Genomic DNA, 24,825 nt, shown 5'->3' with positions numbered 1-24,825 from the left:
AAGTCATGAAAAGACAGATTGCCCCTCAGTTAAAAAACAATCCCAATTATGTCAACAAAAGTACATATTTAGGGGTCTAAGATTTTTAAGCTGAATTAATACCAATAAGCAGCCCTAAAAGATAGGAGAAAACCTAAAAAGTGAAGAGACATGCTGTTAATACTGAAGATTCACTTTTTATCAAAATGGATCAGACAGGTCTATTTTAATGAGTAACTGGAGCAGGTGGGGGAAGGACGCAGATATGCCTCACTTGAAAATCAGATTATTATTCCATAGCTACCCTCTTTTGGCACTTGATCAGACAGTTTGCTTTTTCCTGTAAGTTCTTGTCCAGAATGCAAGTTTATATTACTCTATGCCTATTGATACTCTTCCTCTTTTTAAGTAGTTTTCTACTTGCAAATCAAAGTTTTCTAGGGACTTTCGCTTTGAGAAATTTAAGGGAGATAAATTATATTCATGACAAAGGTTTTTTAAAACCTGTTGACTGGCCACTCTGTGAATTTGATCAGGCTGTGATGCTGTTGAGAAGACATCATTGTCCAAGACTGGTTGAGCAAGACAGTCTCTGTTCTCACAGGAAGAAGGAACTCTTTCAAGTCTGGAGATTGTATCCTTTCTGTCATTGGAGAAAATGCATGTGCATGCTGATGTTACAACTGTGTGACACGTTTTCAATTCATTGTCAGCATTGTCTTTCAGCTGTTGTTTGGTGGAAAACATGTTTTCTGACTCTACCACAGGAAGTACTCGGTCATTCTTAAGGTTTGATAGTTCTAGCATTGTTTCTTGCTGTTTCTCTTCACACTGTGGAAACTGAGCACACTGTTCTTGTCTAGAATAAGGCACAGTTCCGTTTGTGGATTCTGAGCAGCACTGCTCAGAAATTTCTGTTTCAGGGTAATATTCATTCTGTCCAGTACATTTTTCAGGCGAGTCAAAGCAAACTCCCCTTGGAGCATGGTGAGAGGCTGACAATTTGAGCAGTTTTATCAGCTTTTCTTTCTTTTTGTTTTGCTTGACTTGTTTAACTGATTCTGGAACTTTAGATTTCAGAAGTGAATAGTTTTCAGAGCTCAAGTATTGTTGAAAATATACTTGACATGCCTCATTCTTCACTACAGGAATAATGGAGCAGGGCTTTAGCCAAGCTACAAATTCTAATAGTTCTTGGAAAGATGAGTGGTCAGAATAAGGAACAACATGCATATTAGGGTGTCTGATTTTCACTGGTCTGCTGGTAGGGAGAATAGCTATGGTTGGATGATTCCGATTCCAGTTGGTCATTGTTTCTTTGCAGATTTCTGAAAAATCCACAGCATGAATCCATCCAGCTCCTTCTTCAGAAGTGAAAACATTCTCAATCTCCAACAGCTGCATAAGCTCCAACTTCTGGGGACTCACCACAATCCATGTATGAAATTCTTGGGCCAGTTCCACCAAAAGTGACTCCTTTCCCAAGCTATATGTACCTAAAAGATGATAAACACCTGTTAGTGTTTCAAAAGCCAGGTGGTCTAACACTTACAGTAATTCAATCTTCAGAATGGAATGTATTTAACTATTGAAATAATTGTGGTTTAGCAGTGGAAGACTTAAAAAACCTGAAACATTACACCTTCCCTTGGTGGGTTCTTGCTCCAGTGTCTAATGAATCACCAGGCAACCTTATGCAACTGTGCTTTTCCATTTTGTGTGTGTGTGTGTGTACCAAAGACCTACATACAAATACCCGCGAAAACCTCAGAAAACAAATATTTATCTACGCACACACACACACACACATATATACATAAACATACATACACATATGTGTGTGTGTGTGTATGTATGTGTGTGCGTAGATAAATATTTGTTTTCTGAGGTTTTCGCGGGTATTTGTATATAGGTCTTTGGTTATTCGGGTTTTCTTCCGCATAAAATTGGAAGTGTCTTGGCGACGTTTCGACGAAGTCTCATTCGTCATCTTCAGGCTGGCGTTTTCGGCTTCGTGCTTCTAGGAGCACGAAGCCGAAAACACCAGCCTGAAGATGACAAATGAGACTTCGTCGAAATGTCGCCAAGACATTTCCAATTTTACGCGGGAGAAAACCCGGATAACCAAAGACCTACATAGATATATAGATAGATATATAGATAGATATAGATATATATACGTTTTCTGAGATTTTCGCGGGTGTTTGTATGTAGGTCTTTGGTTATTCAGGTTTTCTCCCGCGTAAAATCCAATTTTACGAACCCGAATAACCAAAGACCTATACATATACATATACATATACATGCATGCATACATACATACATATATATATATATATATACATATATATGTCTTCTTAAGTTTTCGCGGGTGTGCATATGCAAAAAATTAAAATCTCGGGTGTTTTCCCGCGTCATTGTAAATAAGTTGGTTAAAATGTTTAAAACTCTGGTTAAAATCCCAGCTTAAAATCTTCTAAAAATCCCTACAGAGCACTCTGCAAGGTCCTTTAAAAACTCAGCTAAAATCCTACCAGTGACTTTAAAAGTCTCTCTTATAGCAGCGTTTCGACAGGCTCACAACCCTGTCATCTTCAGGCTCATGTTTCGTTTGGAAGCTATGGGTTCTCTGTTGCGAGGTCGGAGCTGTCGCTTATCTATATTTGCTGCTGCTGACGTATGCTGGCTAGCCTGCAACTCTGTGTCCCTATTGGAGGACAGCAGTTTTTCTTCCTGCTTCCTCATCCTAGCTGCTTGGCTGCGTGTTGCAGGCCCAGCTTTCTCAGATTCTCTATTATTATCTGTCTGCTGTAGAGGGGAAAGGATTCTGGTAGGCATCACAGCACCCTTGATTGTTAGTTGAGATCTCAGCCTGTCTTCTGGCTCGATCCTCTCTCTCTCCTTATTGCTAGCCACCCTCTGCAGAGCGGGAAGAATTCTGGCAGGCCTTGCAACACCACTGGTTGCTTGTTGGAATCTCTGCCTCTCTTCTGATGTTTCTCTCAGTGCAATGCAGGTCCCCAAATACTTGATAACCTAGAGGCGTTGTCTCGTCTGTTCATATTCTGAGGCCTCTTTTCAATTTCGATGGCCTCCCTGATTATTCTTTTGTTGAGATGTTCCTCTTTCGCCACTGTTCTGGTTTTATTAAAATCAATATTGTGTCCCGTGGCTTTCATGTGTTGTACCAAAGAAGAAATTTGCTCTTCTTTCCTCACTGCATTTTTATGTTCTTCTAAACGCACACTTATTCGTCTATTTGTCTGTCCAATATAAGATGACTGACAGGAGGCACATGGCACTTCATATATCCCCTGGTTTTCCAACTCAATTTTATCCTTAGGGTTTCTCACCATCATCGATATTTTTCTATCTGTACGGAACACTGTTTTTATTTTTTGTTTCCGTAATATCTTACTAATTTTATCGGTGGTCCCTTTTATATAGGGCAGGATGGCAGTTCCCATATTCTGTTCTTCTTCTTGGGTTTTGCTCTGTCCTACTGTCCCTTGCTGGATTATAGTTCTAATTCTATTTTCGTGGAACCCATTTTCCATTAATACTTCTGTGAGGGTCTTAAGCTCTGTTTGTACATGTGCCTCATCTGCTAGACGTTTAGTTCTAGTGATTAAAGTTTTTGCCACTGAACTTATTTGTGAGGGATGATGGTGTGAGTGTGCGTTCAGGTAACGATTTGTATGTGTCTTCTTTTGGTAAACACTGTGTCCTAGGGTGCCATCAGTTCTCTTATATATTAGTACATCTAGGAATGGGAGTTGATTTTCATTCTCCATTTCCATAGTGAACTTTATCTTCGGGTGCATGTTATTCAAGTGTGCTAGAAAATTGTCTACCTTGTCTTTTCCATGAGGCCAGATGACAAACGTATCATCTACATATCTGAGCCATAATTTTGGTTTATAGATAGTTTGTTCCAACGCTTTAATTTCAAATCCTTCCATGAACAGATTGGCAATAACTGGGGAGAGCGGTGACCCCATTGGTGCCCCTTGCATTTGTTTATGTCTTTGCCCTCCGTACATGAAGTAGGTGTTAGATAGGCAACGCTCTGCCAATTCTATGATGTGGTTTGGTGGCTGGTATTTGTTTTTGATCGTTGCTAGAGCTTCTGTAACGGGTACTTGGGTGAATAATGAGACCACATCGAAGCTTACAAGTAGGTCACCCTGCCCTATGCGTTGGTTTCTCAGAATTTCTATGAGATGATATGAGTTCTGCACATAGGAAGCAATCGATTCTGCAAATGGTTGTAATTGTTTGGCTAAGTATCTAGCCAAGTTTTGTAGCGGAGAGCCTATAGAGCTGACTATAGGTCTGAGGGGTATGCCCTCTTTATGTATTTTTGGGAGGCCATATAGTTTTGGACATTTCGATGACTTCTCTCTGGGAATGATTGTTTGTTGAACTTCTTTATCTATGGGACTGGCCTTTATCTTGGCTTTGGTAGTTTTTTCTAAATATGTGGTTGGGTCAGTGCTTAGGGGTTTGTACATAACGTCTTGGAGGAGCTCAAGTAACTTTTTGTCATAATCTACCATATTCATTATCACCGTAGCATTGCCTTGGTCTGCAGGCAGTATGGTTATACTATCATCCTTTCAGGATGACGCGACGAGACGAGACAATGCCTCTAGGTCATCAAGTATTTGGGGACCTGCACTGCACTGAGAGAAACATCAGAAGAGAGGCAGAGATTCCAACAAGCAACCAGTGGTGTTGCAAGGCCTGCCAGAATTCTTCCCGCTCTGCAGAGGGTGGCTAGCAATAGGGAGAGAGAGGATCGAGCCAGAAGACAGGCTGAGATCTCAACTAACAATCAAGGGTGCTGTGATGCCTACCAGAATCCTTTCCCCTCTACAGCAGACAGATAATAATAGAGAATCTGAGAAAGCTGGGCCTGCAACACGCAGCCAAGCAGCTAGGATGAGGAAGCAGGAAGAAAAACTGCTGTCCTCCAATAGGGACACAGAGTTGCAGGCTAGCCAGCATACGTCAGCAGCAGCAAATATAGATAAGCGACAGCTCCGACCTCGCAACAGAGAACCCATAGCTTCCAAACAAAACATGAGCCTGAAGATGACACGGTTGTGAGCCTGTCGAAATGTTGCTATAAGAGAGACTTTTAAAGTCACTGGTAGGATTTTAGCTGAGTTTTTAAAGGACCTTGCAGAGTGCTCTGTAGGGAATTTTAGAAGATTTTAAGCTGGGATTTTAACCAGAGTTTTAAACATTTTAACCAACTTATTTACAATGACGCGGGAAAACACCCGAGATTTTAATTTTTTGCACATATATATATACACACACACACACATATACACATACATACATACATCTATACATACATATATGTATGCATACATATGCATACATATATATACCTACACACACACAATTATATATATAATGGAGTTCAACCATCTTCCACATAGATGAGCTCAATTTTCACACTTAAAACATAAGGATTCTCATATCAAAGAACAAGCTCCATGACTTCTTTCCATTCAATTAGGTCTGAAAAATTAGATCTTCTTACCAATCTTCACCTGATGATCAAGATGGTCCCTGATCAACTTTTTAATTTGCTCAATGGCCTGTTCCTGGGATGGTAAGATAATTTCAGGGCGACAATTAGTATTATCCAGATAGAGGAAATTGATAAGCTTTGAGTTCCTTAGAACTGGATCTTGCTGCATGTTAGGAGTGTAACGAAAATCACCTGATAAGACACAGATATAATGGGACTGTCAGGGGAAAATGTTCCTGGGAAGCAAAAACCTAAATTAATTAAGAATACATATTTTTAGTTATTCTAGAAGGAAGCAATGTTGTAAATCTTCTAAACTGTTTTTCAATGTGAAATTCATATTTCATTGAGTCTTGTAAAATTACTGGTAAAATACTTTACTAGTTTTCAGCTAACTACTGAATATGTATTGATACAAAGTGGGTTTAAAATTTCTTCTACATCCAGGCCTGTACCTCAAACATTATACCATATAATTCTGTTGTTGGAGAAATCAGAGGTCATACTTTTAGAGCTTGCTTCTACAGGTAGCATCAAAGAGGAAAAAACAAAAAAAGCAGCTGAGAACACATGATTGTCATGATTCAGACAAATTTATACCACAAGGGGAAATAATGTAGCGTCCTTAGAACTATCAAGGAGAAAACCACAGCTCCACTAACACTAGCAGGGGCAAGCTGCTGTACAAGCAAACAACCAAGCTTGAGAGCAACATGGCGCTCCCATGTAACACCACTCCTGCGCGAGCTGCACTGGCTCCCGGTGGTCTTCCGGGTGCGCTTCAAGGTGTTGGTTATCACCTTTAAAGCGCTCCATGGCATAGGGCCTAGTTATCTCCGAGACCGCCTGCTGCTACCGACAACCTCCCATCGACCCGTGCGCTCCCACAGAGAGGGCCTCCTCAGGGTGCCATCAGCCAAACAATGTAGGCTGGTGGCCCCCAGGGGGAGGGCCTTCTCTGTGGGGGCTCCCACCCTCTGGAATCAGTTGCCCCCGGAGATAAGAAGAATCCAGGACCTCAATGCCTTCCGTCGTTCCCTGAAAACCCATCTTTTTCAGCAAGCCAGGTTGGCTTAAGAAGAAATTTTTAAATTCTTTTAATTAGTCTGTGATTCTTAACTTTCGGGCCAAAATTTATATATATTTTTAAATGTTTTAATATTTGTATTCTATGTTTTTTTTTATCTTGGCTGTACACCGCCCTGAGTCCTCAGGGAGAAGGGCGGTATATAAATTGGAAATTAAATTAAATTAAATTAAAATTAAAAGGACTTCATAGTTCAACACTCAGCAACACTCTCTTCTATTGGAAGGACAATCATAGTTGCAATCTAAAATGTACTTCACCTCCTTCTTAAAAACAAGGAAGTTCATACCTGTGTAGAGGATGACACCAAAGTACCCTTCAAAAAGGAACATGACAGATCCAGGGCAATGGTTAGCATCTATCAAGGTCACTGTCATGGTCTCTCTGCCAATATCATCCAAAGCCACAACATGGCTATCTCCCACTTCCAAAGGACAGATCCATTGCTTAGCTACCTAGAATCCAAACAAAGACATAGTAGAATCAGCGTGAGACTTTGTCAAAAAGATAAGAAAATGAATAGCATGCTAAATGATGCTGAAGTACATTTTCCAGCATTATGAACACTAGATAGGTTTGTCAGAATGTTTATTTCAGCAACACCAGAACAAAAGCTAAGAGAAACATTAGAACAATTACACGTACTTAAGTACCTTCAGCCTGAGATGTAGAATTTGACCTGTAACAGGCGAACAATAAACAGGTTGGTTCCAGGTGCTGGAAAGCCCCACAGTGTGGTCACTGTGCATATGAGAAAGAAAGAACAAGCGAGCCTGCCTAGCTTTCCTGATATTCCAAAAATCTACCGCAATGGGTGTGCCTGCAATCAGAGTCCCATTCATCACTCCAGCTCCTATAAAAACAATGAATTTGAATATTTAAAAAAAAACGCAGAAAAGTTAAGATGAACTCATGCATCAGTAAAATTCCAAACTTTGATATCCACTGGCAGTAAGAACTTTATTTAGCTTAAGGTAATGTACTTTATTTAGAACTTTATTTAGCTTAAGGTAATGTAGCAATGAAGGGACACGGTGGCTCAGCGGCTAAGACGCTGAGCTTGTCAATCAAAAGGTAGGCAGTACAGCAGTTCAAATCCCTAGTGCTGTGTAATGGGGTGTGCTCCTGTTACTTGTCTCAGCTTCTGCCAACCTAGCAGTTCAAAAGCACATAAAAAATGCAAGTAGAAAAATAGGGACCACCTTTGGTGGGAAGGTAAGTGTTCCGTGTGCCTTTGGCATTCAGTCATGCCGGCCACATGACCACAGAGACATCTTTGGACAGCGCTGGTTCTTTGGCTTTAAAACGGAGATGAGCACCGCCCCCTAGAGTTGGGAACGACTAGCACATATGTGCAAGGAGAACCTTTACCTAATGTAGCAATATAGTATAATATGCTGTCTTTCTTACTTAGCACTTAGGACTTCAATTACTGTGTTTCATGACACATTCACAGATTGACACAATCTGTGCAATACATACCAGATGTTCCCCACTTATTCCAGATCCCTATTGTTATATAACTCTACAACTATTTGAGGATTATTACTGGAATGCAATGTAATAACTGTGGACTCTACAACATTTGACACAATCTGTGCAATACATACCAGATTGACACAATCTGTGCAATACATACCAGATGTTCCCCACTTATTCCAGATCCCTATTGTTATATAACTCTACAACTATTTGAGGATTATTACTGGAATGCAATGTAATAACTGTGGACTCTACAACATTTTTGTGTGCATATACCTTCAAGCCAGAGTTCTGAAATAGTTCTGCAGTTTTCTTGAGGTTTTTCAGAAGTGGTTTGCCCTTGTCTCCTTCCTAGGGCTAGAAAGGGTGACTGGCCCAAGGTGGCACTGGAACTCACCATCAACTAGTGGTCATCTTAAACTAAACTAAACCAGATTGGCTCTCTCCCTGCAGCATTCTTGTTCTACGAGTTATTAGTAGTATTTGAGATGACATCCAGGAGATCCTCAAGTTGTTCTTTTTAATGAAAAATGGCCTAAATGTCGTGTGAAAGCGAAACCTTTTGACATTTTAGCATTCCAGTTAGAGATTTAGGAGAAGGCGGTCCAGCGCAGAAAACGTTTGCGGCTCCCGCGGTCCGGCACTTTACAACTGCTGTTTCATGACTCGGCGAGCACTGTAAAAAAGTTTGTTCGGGAGCTCAAACCACCCCCGTCCCTTCCCGAAATCATTTTGCAGAGAGCAACGTGAAAGCTTACTGTGATCTCTCGTAGACTTGCAGCACAGGAAAGAGAAGGCAGCAGAAATGGATGGTTCTCCTTTTCCCAGATGCAAAAATGTCTACCCGGGGAGCGTCCCGATCGGGGGTATTAGAGAGCTCTTTGTAGGACTCTTGCGTGAGCAGGAAGGTTGGATTGGATGACCTCCAAGGTCCCTTCCAACTCTGTTACTGTCACTTTTCAAATGTATTTCACATATACTACTAGCTTTTCCCGCCAAAGAACGGAAAAATCGAAACACCCGCTCACCCATAAGACATCGGGACAAACGAGCATGCGCGGCACTCTCCGAAGAAGAAAAAATTGAGCCAACCAAGACCCTAAACGCATGCCCATGAGCGACCAGTCGGGAAGCTCATGCGCAGTAGAGTCATAATGTGACAGTTCCCGTCGTGAGCCCTCGGCCGGTGTTTCTTGGCAGCTTTAAGATGTGTGGACTTCAACTCCCAGAATTCCTCAGTTGAAGGCTATACATTTTAAAGCTACTCGGCCAATAGGCGTGCAAAACTTGAGAGGGATATCTAATTCCATGGTCGGAAGACGAAACTTCCGGGATACCTTGAAGCCTCTTTTTTTTTTCTCTGAGAAGACTGTTAAAGAGACAGAAAATAAGAAAACAGTAGAAAAATCCAGGATTTTGCGGAACTGTGACTAGGCAACAGCAACCTTTACTTTCTCAAGCAAAAGGTAGCAGCAAAGCCTGCGTAGTGTTTGTCATGGGAGGAAACCAGGATTCTTTTGCATTGCAAAAGGGGGGCGGTAAAAAAAAGAGAAGAGGCTGCGGCTGTTCGGGATAACCTTACCGTGTACTCCGCTGTAGATCAATAATAGTTCATATAACGATACTTCCTGCTACTATTGAGTATTGGGACCCTACAGCATATCTGAGGTTTTTTCTGCTTTCTGATCCTCCCTCTTCCTTAGTGCACCGGGATATTAAGCTAAAAAGCCCCGGAAATGTTTTACGATTAAGATAATGTAAACCTTTATGGGACTACCAAACAAATGAATTGCCCTGCATTGTATTGCCGGTTGTCATTTAATTTGAGGAACGAAAAATTGTATTACAGCTTTTAAAAGATTTTCATGAGTGTTGTCTTCCTCCACTTAGAGCTCTGTATTTCCGAGAACTTGCTTCCCTTCGAAGCGGTAAATTGCAAAATTGGACTTTCGAGGGCATTCACTCCATTTATTCTCTAGTTGCCTGGTTATATAGAGGTTGTAATGCTTTGGTTTTTGTTTTCTGTCAGACCAAAGCATCGGTGGGCATCATCATAAACAAATAATAAATTGGGGTTTAAAATATTTGTGTTTTCAGAGCAAGGAAATCAGCTTCTTTCCTGTGTTTAAGATTAAATGTAGTTTCATACCAACAATGGTATACAATGACTGTGTTCATTATACAACCCTAATTTTTGTTGTGGCAGATAAGTTTTATTTTTTAGTTTTCCTTCCTTCCTTCCTTCCTTCCTTCCTTCCTTCCTTCCTTCCTTCCTTCCTTCCTTCCTTCCTTCCTTTGTACCTACCAGCAGTATCTTATATCATGAAGTGTTCCCTGAATTTAATAGCTTACAGTACATGTTGTCAAGGGCCCAAATTTTGTTCACGTGACTGTGGGGATGCTGCTAGAGTCGTAAGTGCAAGGACCGGTTATAAATCACTTTTTTCAGTGCTGCTGTAACTTTGAACAGTCAATAAACAAATGATTGTAAGTCAAGAACTACCTGTGAAGTATCACCTACTTATGGATTTAATACCTCTTTCTCGGAACTATTCATCTGATGAAAAGTGATTTGCCAAAAAGTGATAATTTGTTAGTTTGGTTTTGTTTATATATTTTATTGTTTTTACAGTACAATAAAGTCTAACATAGCTACTGTTCGATAAACCAAGTGTAATTAGTTCTTTGTTACATGCTGCTATTCTTGTCTTATTATTTATTTTATTTTATTTTATTTTATTAAATTTCTATACCGCCCTTCTCCCGAAGGACTCAGGGCGGTGAACAGCCAGAAGATAAAACACAGGAAATACAAAATCTAAAATAAATTAAAACAAATTAAATAATTTAGGCTGAATTTTAAAATACCCCATAATTAAACAGATTAAAATTTATGTTTAAAATTTAAATTTAAAAGAGGAGATGATTTAGGCCAGACCAGCTTGATGAAATAAAAACGTTTTAAGCATGCGACGGAAGGTGCGAAGATCCGGGATCCTCGGCATCTCCGGGGGGAGCTCGTTCCAGATCGTAGGCGCCCCCACAGAGAAGGCTCTCCCCCTGGGGGCCGCCAGCCGACATTGTTTGGCCGATGGCACCCGGAGGAGCCCCTCTCTATGGGAGCGTACTGGCCGGTGGGAGGCTATTGGTGGTAGCAGGCGGTCCCGTAGATAACCAGGTTATTGTTTTCTTGGCTTTCTATTATAGCTCTTATATTTACTGTATTTTAATTGCTGTAAGCTCCTTGGAAAAGAGACTTGTCAGCTTGTTGCATGCTAAAATGCCATGCTTGTTACTGTCAAATTGAGAGCCAGTTTGGTCTAATGGTTAAGGCGTCAGACTAGAAAGCAGGAGGTTGCGAGTTAAAGTTCCACCTTAGCCATGAAATGTCTAAGTCTCTCAGTTGGGTGACTTTGGGCCAGTCACTCTCAGCCCAATCAACCTCATAGGTTTGTTGTTTTTGTGGGGGGAAAAGGAGGAGGAAAGTGTGTTGGAAATTTTTAATGCCAAGAGTTATTTGGTAAACATAATAAAGGCAATAAATCTCTGTTGTAAGAAAAGATAAAACAAGAGATTGAAAGGGGCAGAATGGAATACAAATGATATGCTCAGTTTTCTTTCTATGACTGCATCTACCTTTGTGACTGCTATCCTAGGTTCTTCAACAAGCGGTACTGCCAAAGGGTTTAGAATCTCAACAATGCCATACTTTGGTTCAGAGGATACAGTGAAGGAGCTGAAGAGAGCCCTGTCCAACCCTCATGTGCAAACTGACCATCTTCGCTATAGGAATGTTATCCAACGAGTGATCAGGTCTGTGCTGAGATGCTTGTGTTATGCTACAGTTTTCTTGCATTTTGTCAATTATAATTGGTCTTCTGAAATGCTGAAAGTTTTTAAATTGATATATGCAAAAATTGTTTTAGATAGTTGTTTATATAATATTGTAACAAAATTAACTATCAGGAAAGTTTAAAGCTAATAAATAATAACAATATATAATGTTTATACATTTTAATAATAATATGCTTATCATTAGTATATAATTCTATTTTAAACTCAGTTTTACTTTGTTCAAACCATTATGTATTTTATCCACTTTAAACCTTTCTGTTAATTGTATATAAGAAAACCATTGACAAGAATATCCTTCTGTTACCATATTTTTGAATTTCATTTTGCAATCCTTTTGAGAAAAGTCTGGTACATCTCAATAGGTTAACTTAGTTTTCAAGAGTGCAAAACATTAGCATGCAAAGTCCTAGTGCTGTGGATCTTAGCCAATTATAAATAAAATTGGGATCAAGCTATTTTCCAAGGCACCTGAAGGCCAGACAAGGAATAATGGATGGAAGCTGATCAAGGAGAGATTCAACCTAGAAATAAGGAGAAATTTTCTGACAGTGAGAACAATCAACCAATGGAACAGCTTGCCTTTGGAAGTTTTGGGAGCTTCATCACTGGAAGCTTTCAAGAAGAGATTGGACTGCCATTTGTTAGAAATGGTGTAGGGTCTTCTGCTTGGGTGGGGGGTTGAACTAGATGACCCACCAGGTACCTTCCAACTCTGTTAAACTGTTAAATAATTTAATCTTATAATCTATAGATGAAAATTCATATATAATTTTCATTTTTGGCAAATGTTACTTAAAAAAACTTTCTTAAACAGGTCAAAGAAATATCCAAGACATTGAAACATGCTCTCATTAATTGAAAATCCTATTTAATTTTCCTTCTGGTTTGTCAAATTTTATTAATTGTTGTCAATATATTGCAAAGTATAAAAAGTATTAGGTAAACATCATATTATTATGGGTATACAATCTTCTCCTTACATTCTTCTATCAAAACTGCATCTAATGTTTTCTAAGAGAACTGTTGAAATGTTCTTATTTGACCTGGTGTTGAATAGCTAGGCTTAATAATGTATATAAATTGACACATATATATTTCATATTTCTTGATTTATCTTTTCTGATACTTTGGAAAATGTAGGATCACAGTGAAATAAAGTATGTCAAGAATGTAATATGTAGTCAAAAGTAAGCATAAAATGCTCCAGGTGAAGAATTTAGGTTTTGTGGTGCAGAATTTAATTTGACTGTTTGCAGTTAACCTACTGTACTGAGGTGGAATACAAATAAAACTTTGAATGTATTAGCACAGGTATATACACATTCTGGGTGACAACTTGTTATGATATATGTATTGACTATAATAATTACAAAGTTATACAATATTTTGGGTTTTCAGGTAGATTAATATGACATCTCCGTTGCTGTATCTACATTTTTCTTATCTTTTTCTTGCAGGCATATGACCCAAGGTGTAGATATGTCCAGTGTTTTTATGGAGATGGTTAAAGCTAGTGCTACCATAGACATTGTTCAGAAGAAACTAGTGTACTTGTATATGTGTACATACGCTCCCTTAAAGCCTGATCTAGCTCTTTTAGCTATCAATACTCTGTGCAAAGACTGTTCAGACCCCAACCCTATGGTTAGAGGTCTGGCCCTGCGCAGCATGTGCAGTCTGAGGTAAGAAAATGTACTGCTTATTCTGACCTTCAAGTCATCACATATGAGAGAAGGGTGTATTGTGTAATACACTCAAATACAGGGGTCAATAATTCATGACCTGAACTATGAACTTTCAGTTCTTTTTTCTTGAATCTAACTCTTATCAGTAAGACATCACTACAAATAGCACTTCCCTCCTAGTTCTGGGACACATTTAAAGAGCTTTCTGTTTTGCTGGCCAAGACTGAATTTCCCTTGAATTATGTAGACTGTTCTTTTGCTATCAGACCTTTGGAGCCTAATGCAGCTATTTAATAATATTTTATTGGAAGTATTGAGGGCATCAATTTAGTGTTTTATGAGTGTTTTATGAGAATTTATAGATTGATTGCCTACAATGTTCCTAGGATGCCTGGCATACAAGAATATATTCAGCAGCCAATCCTGAATGGTCTACGAGACAAAGCTTCTTATGTAAGGAGAGTAGCTGTTCTTGGTTGTGCAAAGATGCAGAAACTCCAAGGAGACTGTGAAGTGGGTAAATAAACACATTTTTCCATTCTTTTTTTCAATCCCACCTCTCCTTTCATATTAGAATAAATGTGTGGCATATAGTTTTGATGCTATAAAAAGAGAGTTCGTCATGAATGTTGTAACAGTTCTACTTTGTGTGTAGGGTGTGGTGATCTCCCCTTCACAGAAGACACATTCTGCTAGATACAATTCTTCCTACCTTGCTCCATAATTATTTGCTAGAAATTCTTCTCAGCAATCTCATATTTGTTATTTATAAACTTGCCTGAAATTCTGGGTTCCTTAAACAGTCCAATAAACTACAATAAGATCAATAAAAGAAAGATAAAATAAGGCACTCAGTGAAGTGAGGAGTCTCATTCTTCCTCACCAAAGGCCTGGATGAAGACCCAGTTCTTTTAACCAACAACAGAGTGAGGAACATCCAGATTGTTTTCATTAAATAATAATTGTTTATGTTTGTATACAACCTGTTAAAAGCAGCATTTTATTGCCGATGAAAGGAGAAGTATTTCTGACTTCCTTTCTATTGTGCTTTCTGCAGATGGTGCACTAGTTAATGAGTTATATAGTTTGCTTCGGGATCAGGATCCTATCGTGGTGGTAAATTGTCTAAGGGCTCTTGAGGAAATTCTGGCACATGAAGGAGGAGTTGTCATCAACAAACCCATTGCCCACCATCTTCTTAATAGGTACATTCCCCTCCAAAATTCTTGAGTAAACTAGAGGTATCGTTCTCCTTGTCCTTTGTGTTTTGAATTGTGAAAAACGTATGCTTGTCAAATTAATGCTAATATTTTCTGTATTAATTTATTGCATTTATAACCTACCTTTCTGCCAAAAAAAGTCAATCATTGCAGCTAACAATAATAAAATAAATAAATAAATAAAAACATTTAATTAAAATACACCATGAATTAATCAAAAATAATTTTGTGGGAGAATACCAGAATAGTGAAGTCTTATTTCAAGAGATTTGCAGAGCAGCTAAATAGTAGACAGCTGCTTGAACAGAAATAACCTACTGACAAGAAGGCAACTTCTCTCAGCAGGAAGTGCCTAAGTTGGAATCCACCATTGAAAAGACCTTCAGCTAGTGTGATGTAACATCGTCTTTCATTTTTACATGGTGGCAGCTGAAATAATTACTTGCTCTGCAGAATTGTTTACTAGTTCTGGCTTTAAAGCATTTGAGTATTAATATAAAAGACCCTTTGCGATTATATACAGTTTAAATAAAATTATCAGTCAGCTTGTAAACCCAGTGCTCATAGATAATATATGATTGCTCAACTGATTTATAGGGACATACATAGCAAATACGATATTATTGTTATTAATACATTTATCCCATTTTTTATTTATATCTATTGGACACGATCAAACAGATGACAAAAATCTATGTATCTATTTGAGAACGTTAATGCACTCCATGTTCCTGCCCCCTAATTTTCCCACAAAGTTTGGTGGGTTGGATTGAAGGAGACTAAGTGGCCCAAAATCATTCTGCCAGCTTTTATGCTTAAGGGAGATCATCTGTCATTCAAATATATATTTGTATTATTCTTTAAAATTTTGAAATATCTGTATGTCGAGGGCTAAGTAAAAATTTACTTAAAGTATATATTTAGTAGTATTTGGTCATATCCCTCCATTTCATGTTGCTGATTCATATATTTAAGTTTAATATTGATGAAATAATGGAAAAAGTGGCTTGCAGATTGGGAGAGCGAAGCTATAGTTTCACTGTATCACCATTTGTGTTGGTTTTTTCCTCTTTGCAGGATGCCAGATCTAGATCAGTGGGGGCAGAGTGAGGTGTTGACTTTTCTGCTGCGATACAAACCCCGCTGTGAAGAAGAGCTTTTTGATATCCTGAATTTACTCGATGGATACCTTAAAAACAGCAGTTCCAGTGTAGTGATGGCTGCCACAAAACTCTTCTTGGTGCTGGCTAGAGACTTCCCACATGTCCAGGCAGATGTGCTTGTAAGAGTTAAAGGTCCACTCCTAACAGCATGCACATCTGGGAGTAGAGAACTCTGTTTCACTGCTTTGTGTCATGTGCGCCAGATAATAGACAGCCTTCCTGGCCATTTCAGTAGCCAATATAAGAAGTTCTTCTGTTCTTACTCGGAACCACATTATATCAAGTGCCAGAAAATGGAAGTGCTGTGCAAGTTGGTGAATGATGAAAATGTTCAGCATATATTGGAGGAACTGAGAGACTACTGCACTGATGTGTCAGCAGAGCTTGCCCGGGCAGCAATATTTGCTATAGGTAAGTGGACTGCTAGTATTCTAATGCAAAACCTCCAGCAGCCAAATACATGTATACCAAAGTTGTAATCTCTATGTAAACAAATATAACACAACACTCCTCTCCCCTGAAATTATATTGCAAATTCTGCATTTGCTAGTATTTTTTTGAGATAGAAAAGAATATGACTGTCTTTATAAGTGTGGATAGAACAATCTTTTCCAGAACAAAAAATATGCTTCAAAGGCAGAAGCAAAGTATGGTCAAACTAGAAAACGAAGCAATTCAAAGTTAGGCCAGACTTTTGAATATGTTTGCTATTATCCCTGCCAGCTGAGATATTTCTGAAAACACAGGTTACTACACTCATAATAACTAAGAAAGTATGTTTGCTCGAAAGTAAATTCCACTGCGTTTTAAGAGCGTAGCAGCTTTAGTCTTTATTTCATATCAAATGACTCCAAAATTTAAGAACTTTTCTTAAGAAAGCTTTTTTTACTGCACTCTTAAGTTTTCTTAAATTTTGGAGTCATTTGATATCCTATTGCATTGAATTGTAAAACTAAAGGTGGGATTAAATCTAATGTCTCGGAGAGAAGTTCATTCAGTTACATTGAATGTTGGTTATCAGTTTGCTGTATTATTGCTTAACTTATGAAAGTTATTCATGTTCTCTTCCTTAAGTGGTCCAATAACCTGCCTAGAATAGTCTTATCTTTAATATTACTGTTCCCAAAACTGTTCCATTTTGTCCCATTTTGCATAAAATTAGGTTTCACTGAGAACTACTATTAGAAATATCTGTGTAATGCTGGATCACTCTTTCCAGGTTAAGGAATTACAGTATTAAGCAATCTTGAGAACTTTGGGTCATATATGTGATATTTTGTTGTTGTTTTGTTATTGTTGTTATTTTTTAGGAAATATTGCAAGAACCTACTCAGAACAATGTGTGAGAATTCTAACAGAACTCCTTGAGCTGAAGCAAGAACATATAACATCAGGTATTATTCCTGATTTTCTGGTTCATATTTGATTTGCACCATTGTAAGATTTAGCTTCTTTGATCAGATGCGACATAATTTCTTCTAAATATAGAAGAAATCCAAAAGTTGCTTCCAAGTGAGTAGGGGCAAATACATGGTACCAGTTGGTGCCTCCTTAAAGAAACTGCCTATTTTCCTGGATCACATAGAGGCCAAGAAAATAAATAATTTGCAATGAGGACAAGATATGGGTGTGGAACACTCTTATCACTTTCTTAATTAAAGAACTTCAACAGGTGTGGCAAGGACACTGATAGTTATTTCAAATCATATTTTTTTTGTCTTTAAATCTGAAAAGCACAGTCCATAGTAATTGCTATGTTTAAATGACATAAATCTTCCATTTCCTTACTTGAGACACTGCCCCAAATCATGTGGGATGCTAATACACCAGGTATTCATGTTTAAACCACTGATGCTTTTAAGATTTTTTAAAGTAACTTCGCTCATTTTGACTCCGTCCCCACCCCCCACAACTCTGAATTGCTAAGAGAACCTTAATCAATTGAAGCTAGAAATGTTGCTCAGTAAAAATAGACTTTCCAAATGGGAAAAGCAATCTATTCTAGAAGAATTTGCATCTTTGGGAATCTCCTCAATTTGTCATAGTTCCTGGATGACCAAGTGATTGCTCAATGCTAAGAGTGTTTTACATATCTATTCTTGGAGAGAGCAGATCTGGCCCCAGATCATATGCCTTAGTTCCACCCAGATTCGGTTCCTGCTATTTATTTTCTATGAGGCTGCCTAGAAAGCTGTTCTTAACTAGCGGTGCTGCAAAGATGTAACCTGCCATTTTTTTCCTATGCTACCTGTTTTAAAATACCATGGGCTTCCATTTCAACTCTAAAAGCAATTCAGGATATTGGTATCACTTAGAATTCTCCATGTAATTTCACATAAGGATGGGATCTCACTATTCCTCTTCTCTGATACTAAGCACAGGAGCCCCCCAGGATTGTGTGCTAAGCCCTTTCCTTTATTCCCTGTACACGCATGACTGCACCACATTGTATAACACCAACACAATTATTAAATTTGTGGATGACACAACAGTGGTGAGGCTCATTAATAATGAGTCTGCTTACAGGAAGGAAGTACAAGGGCTGACATTGTGGTATAATGAAAATAATCTCACACTTAAAACCACAAAAACTAAAGAACTTATAATTGACTTCAGGAGGAAGAGAGATGTATATCTACCATTGTACATAAATGGTGAGGAGGTGGAGAGGGTGGGTAGTTTTAAATTTCTGGGCATTTATATCTCTGAGGACCTCTCATGGACTATGAATGCTAACATGCTTGTGAAGAAGGCACAGAAGAGGCTGTACTTCCTGAGAATGCTCAGGAAGATAAATCTATCTCAGCATCTACTTCTGTCCTACTATCACAGCACCACTGAGAGTGTCCTGACATATGGCATTCTTGCATGGTATGGGAGCAGCTCTGTAGCAGACAAAAAAGCTCTACAGAGAACCATTAAAACTGCCCAGAATATCATCGGACTCCAGCTACCAGCCCCGGATGACATCTTTGAATCTTGCTGTTTGAGAAAGTTGCATAACATTCTCAGAGACTCTTCCCATCCTGCTTACAATTTTTTTAGGACTGTTGCCTTCTGGCAGAAGATATAGAACAATTAAAACTCGAACCACACGTTTTCTGAATAGTTTTTATCCCAGAGCTATAATTGCATTCAACAACGAACTAAAGGGCCACCATCAATGAGCTGTTGGACAGTATTACTTGGTCTGTGTGTGAATGTTTGGGTGGTTTAGGGGTGGGGAATTGTGGTGGGTGGGAGTGTGTTTGGGGATTATTATGTGTCTTTGGTCTTTGGGTCTTAAGTGAATTTCATTGTATGGATATACTGTGTATACACGTACAATGACAATAAAGTTATTTATTTATTTATTATTTAGAATAATGGGAGACCTTTTTCCTTGTGCATGATCCTCTCTATCAGCTATGCCATCTCCTCAATCACCGTTTCGCCTTCGGTGATGGTCAGGGAATCAGACATAGCCGTTTTAGTGGCAACACCCTAATCATGGGTCTTCCTTCTGAGGCAGGTCTAGCATTTTATTGTATTTTAGGTTAATAGTGAAAATACATTTTTCTAGGATTTTATTGTATTTTAATTTTATTAGCTGCAAATTCTATTTTAACTATTCCTTAATCTGAAGCTTACTCCACTCGGGTTTTGATGGTGTTAAGATGTTATCATTTTGACCAAAAAGTGTTATACTATAAATAAATTGTTATCTATTTCCCTACAGCTGTAGTACAGATGTTCCGAGATCTAGTATGGTTGTGTCCACAGTGTATAGAGTGTGTGGCCCAGCCTTTGTCTGGCTGTGAAGAGATCATCCAGGACAGTGAGGTAACAGAAAATGCTTTTTGTAAATCAAATGACTCAAAACCCTTGAGTCCAATTCCAGAAGCAAAAAATGCATCTTGTAATATAGAGTTCTGTATGAAACCCTCATTTCTGGTATAGCAGCCTCCAGCTGTAATATAATGCATTTTATAATTGTATCTGCCTCTCCTCTATTCTGTTGATGAAATCTAAAATTGAGTCTGAAAGTTTAAAAAAAAGAGCATACTTTTATTGTATATAAGTGAGTTGTTAGCGTAAGCAATCATAAAATCATTTAGTTTAGGAGGATCTGCAGATACACCTGCATAAAAATTTTATTTTTCTACCCCTTATTCTATTTTAATCTTGCCTTCCCAAAAGCAAAAAAAGTTAAATAATTTGTTATCTTACCAATTTTTAATCACAGAAATGTAAAATTAGTAGCCTTGGATATTATGGAATACGGCTGTAACAAAAATCTTTGCTAGTATTGGCATAATCTCACAAAATAAAATAAAACCATAATAGGAAGATTATTAAAGAGATCCAACCCAGAATTTAGGACAAATTTCCTAACAATGGAAACAATTAATCAGTGGAACAATTTGCCTCCAGAAGTTATGGGTGCTCTAACACTGGAGGTTTTCAAGAAGAGATTAGACATTTGTCCAAAATGTATGGAGTCTCCTGTTCAATCAGGAGATTGGATAGAAGACCTACAAGATGCCTTGCACTCCTATTATTCTATGTTCTAATCCTTGAAAAATTCAAGATTATGAGTACTAAAATTCTTAGAGTTTTAACTCACATGACAAAGTACAAGTAGTGTTTTATAATATTGTTTCTCCAAATTAAATTGGTACCGATCCTAAGATTTTAATTATGAAGCAGGCACATGGTGCAGCAGCCTCAGAATTTATTTCAACATGTTTTCTCTTCCTATTTGCTCAAATACAGGTAGTCCTCAAAGTACAACCACAACTGAGCCCAAAATTTGTTGTTAAGTAAGACATTTGTTAACTGAGTTTTGCCCCATTTTACAACTTTCCCTACCAGTTGTTAAGTGAATTACTGCAGTTGATAAGTTAGTAACCTGGTTGTTAAGTGAATCTGGCTTCCCCATTGACTTTGCTTGTCAGAAGGTTGCAAAAGGTGATCACATGACCTTGGGACACAGCAACTCTCATGTCATAAATATGAACCAGTTGCCAAGCATCTGAATTTTAATCACATGATCATGGGGATGCTTCAAAAATTGTAACTGAAAAATGGTCATAAGTAATTTTTTTCAGTGCCGTTGTAACTTTGAACGGTCACTAAACAAACTCTTGTAAGTTAAGGACTACCGGTAACATGTACCTCCTTAACATGGAGGCTTTGTATGTGAAGTGTTCTCAACAGTACTGAATGCGAAATGTTTTAATGGTTTAATTTTTTAGGGAAAGCAAGCATTAATCTGGCTTCTGGGTGTACATGGAGAAAGAATTCCCAATGCCCCTTATATATTAGAAGATTTTGTGGAGAATGTAAAATCAGAACCATTCTCAGTTGTCAAGCTGGAACTACTGACGGCTGTGGCCCGGCTCTTCATAGCACGTCCCGCTGAATGTCAGGATACCCTGGGGCGATTACTTTATTATTGCATTGGTAAGTCTGTTACTTCTATGGTGGTTGCTGTATTGTGAATTAGATGAACGACAACAGTTATAGTTACTGTTGAAAGGCATATGCAAAGACATACAGACAGACAGACAGACAGACAGGCAGGCAGGCAGACAGACAGACAGATTTTCTAACCAAATCTCAAACTATTTTGTTACAAGTATTTTTCTATTCTGTCTGTACTCCTAGTGTCAGATATCTTAACACATTCTAAAGGAAAGAGGGAAAGATTGGGAGAGACCTCTTGGAATGCATTACTAAAAGCCAAGTGAAGTAATTGCTTATTTTTGTTGTTGTTGCCAAATGTTTGTGTCTGTGATCCAGAGGAGGAAAAAGACATGGCAGTTCGGGACCGTGCATTATTTTACTATCGCCTATTACAAGCTGGTGTGGAAGAAACAAAAGGAATTCTATGCAGTCCAACATCGGATCGTTCTCTCCGCCTTTTAGAAGAGCAGACTGAAAGTTCCATTAACGAATGGGTCCATGACTTTAATTCCTTGGTGCCCATCTATGGCAAAGATCAATGGGCAGCTATGACAGCTAGTCGAGTAGTTGATCTCCACTGTGCAGACTCCAGCACAGATGATTCCAAAAGAGAAGGCAAAGGTAAGAGACACATGTAGATTTTAGTTACTTTCCTATTCTTCCTGTGCTTACTTATCCTAATAAGGATAGCCAGAATATTCATTGAAAAAAAATTAGATATTAGTTTATGGAAATTCTCAGTCATCCGGGTCATAGTTGTCCCAAAGGTGCTTTTTTCAAGAGGCAACTGGACTTTCTGGTTTTTCTTTGACGATGTTTCGTTTCTCATCCAAGAAGCTTCTTCAGCTCCAATCAGCCTCTTGAAAAAAGCATCTTTGGAACATCTGATTGACAAGTTATTCTTCGCTTCATAAAGTTTTTTATTGCAATGTTCATGTTCATGATAAGAACAGCATATAGTATTACTATTAACAGCTTATACTGTTAATAGTAATTTCTCTACTGCGAAGTTCCACAGAACTTGGCTCTCTCTCTTCCATATTATTTAACTATATGAAACTGATCCATCTTTTAGTTTGAGGTAAGACATCATCATATGCTGCTGTTGTTCAGCTCTATATTGTCACCTGAAGAGATGCAATAGAGGTCCTTTTTCAGTTTCTGAAGTTGTGAAGGACTGGATTTGACAAAACAGACTCAGACTCCCAGCAAAAGAGACCTAATGTTCTTATGCAAACAATCTAGCTTGATGCCACTTCATGGTTGATTTTGTGCAAAATTGCATTTCCTCTGGAGGTCCTTGAATCAGGGTTCTCCTGCATTAAAGCAGCTGGTCAAGACCATGGCAGAAGAGCCTTTACTCAGCTTTGACTGTTGTGGTAATTACACTCCTTCTTGGACTAGACACCCTTATGTATTTAGGGATTCAGATTCAGATTCAGATTCCTATCCCTACAGTCACAAAATCACAATTCAAGTGCTTGGCAACCAGCTTGCATTTAAAACTAACTGCAGCATCCTGCAGTCACATGAACAAGATTTACAACCATTTTTACAGATTTCCACCAAATAACATACATTAGAGAATCAGGATTTACTTAACCACCATGTTATTTACTTAATGACCATTGTAAAAATTGTTATAAAATTGGGTCCCGCTTGATTTAGGACCGCAATGATTCATGATAGAAATTTTAGTCTGCATTGAGGTTGGAAGTCAAGGCCTACCTGTAGATATAATTAAGACTCTCCTTCTTACATAAGAAACAAGAATGTGGACCCAGAGAAAGAATATAGACATCTACTAGGAGACTAATGGTCTTCCTTATGCAGTTAGTTGGTCACTCTGAGAACATATTGTCAGATTAAATGGGGCAAGGATCCAATCCAGGAGACACTGCTTATGTTCTTATGATATGTTTCATTCATGGCCCTAACAGTATGGAATAGACGACTTCCTGAGGTACTGGGTATTTGCAAAGTTGTCAACATTAGTTTATTCAGATAATCTTTGGAAACTAATGGTGGATCTGGGTAGCTTTTATGATTAAAGTTTGAATCTTGATTTTGATTTTAATGTACGATGCATTTTATACAGAGGATTAGAAAGATGAGTTTAGTGTTATGTTTTAATAGATGTTATTGCTGCATACCTCTGTGAGTCAGATGATTTGATGGTACACAAATGTATGTAATAAATAATAAGTAAATATTATGGCCTTTCTTTCTTTTTCAGTGCCGCTGATGTTGGAAAAGAAGGAGAAGGACCCTGTTCCTAATGCCAGTTCCAGTAGCCTCACCTTAATATCTAGTCTATGTCTGACTGCAGAGCAGTTTGAGAGGACGTGGCTAAACCTGGCTGTTGGCTGCCAGCAAGCCATTCCTTGGCAGGAATCCGTGCAACCAGAGACTTTGCAGGCTGCCCTGCAGATGGTCCATATTCAGACTATTGCAATGAGCAAGCCTGGATCACAGTCATGGAAAGTCTACCTAGGGGCACAGGATGACACAGGCTGCCTTTTCCTAACTGAGCTGCAGCTGGAGGCAGGAGGTGCAGACATGCAGATGTTAGTGAAGCAGACTGAAAACAAGCTAGAAGCCCTGCAGGCATTTGTCTTGCTCTTGAAGACAGTTCTGGAGACAGTGGCAGGCCTGACATCCTGATTTTTCTAATTTATGGGGTTGGTCATAACCAGGAAGAGACAGCGATTTTGTATATGGTTTATTTATTGTATTCTTTAGGTGAAGCTGTAGGTCTTACAAGTTGTCAATAAAGACTTTCTACAGCATAACTTTTAATGCAAATGAAAACGCTGTATTTAGAAAAATATGCACAGAAACCAACCACCCTCAAAAGGCCTAATATGAAGAACACGTCTATGGACAAACAAAGGGAACTTTGCTTTTATCTACAGAATTAAAATGGAAGAGCTGAGATTTCAGGGTGATGGTAAATTAAGGAGCATTTGTGTGTCTGGAAGATGTCACTTAGCAATGTTCCCTCTAACGTCTGACAGCTGTGTATGGAAAAAAAAGATTTCTGCAGCTTTTCCTAAATCAAGTACAAATTTCTTTGCCACAATATGAGTATATGAGTAAATTGCAAATTAAAAAATAGCAATTATAACTTTATTTCTGCTTAATTTAAAATTTATTTATTTATTTATTAAACTCATACAGCTACCTGTTTTAAATAGAACAATCTTAGGAGGCTCATAATAAAATCAATAAAAACACTAATAAAACATGTCACTCATACACAAAGGATCACAGTCCCTTTCCATTGTTCTCCAATATTTTGTATACATCTAAAATAGTTTCATTGGGTAGGGAAATTTGATATTGTAATAAAACTAAA

At 38.3% G+C, this 24,825-nt stretch overlaps 2 protein-coding genes across 2 annotated transcripts; one reads left to right on the top strand and one right to left on the bottom strand.

Annotated features, from left to right (window-relative positions):
* Positions 1-199: 199 nt before the first annotated feature.
* On the bottom strand, positions 200-8,458 carry DCLRE1B (DNA cross-link repair 1B). Its single transcript, XM_070939852.1, has 5 exons — positions 8,373-8,458; positions 7,268-7,467; positions 6,904-7,069; positions 5,537-5,719; positions 200-1,475 (listed from the first exon to the last, which is right to left on the bottom strand). The coding sequence occupies exons 2-5, from the start codon at positions 7,454-7,456 to the stop codon at positions 352-354; spliced, it is 1,662 nt and encodes a 553-aa protein (XP_070795953.1). The 5' UTR covers positions 7,457-7,467; positions 8,373-8,458; the 3' UTR covers positions 200-351.
* Positions 8,459-9,405: 947 nt separating this feature from the next.
* Positions 9,406-24,726, top strand: AP4B1 (adaptor related protein complex 4 subunit beta 1). Its single transcript, XM_070939851.1, has 11 exons — positions 9,406-9,562; positions 11,753-11,909; positions 13,409-13,633; positions 14,023-14,153; positions 14,694-14,841; positions 15,934-16,430; positions 17,330-17,413; positions 19,738-19,841; positions 21,257-21,464; positions 21,804-22,088; positions 23,704-24,726. Exons 2-11 carry the CDS (start codon positions 11,797-11,799, stop codon positions 24,129-24,131), a joined length of 2,223 nt encoding a protein of 740 aa, XP_070795952.1. The 5' UTR covers positions 9,406-9,562; positions 11,753-11,796; the 3' UTR covers positions 24,132-24,726.
* The last annotated feature ends 99 nt before the right edge of the window (positions 24,727-24,825 follow it).

Source organism: Pituophis catenifer, unplaced genomic scaffold (assembly GCF_029215685.1).
Source record: "Pituophis catenifer annectens isolate HBS135680 unplaced genomic scaffold, rPitCat1.0.hap2 SCAF_3, whole genome shotgun sequence".
In the NCBI taxonomy this organism is placed as follows: Eukaryota; Metazoa; Chordata; class Lepidosauria; order Squamata; family Colubridae; genus Pituophis; species Pituophis catenifer.
This window is presented reverse-complemented; position numbering and strand designations above follow the sequence as displayed.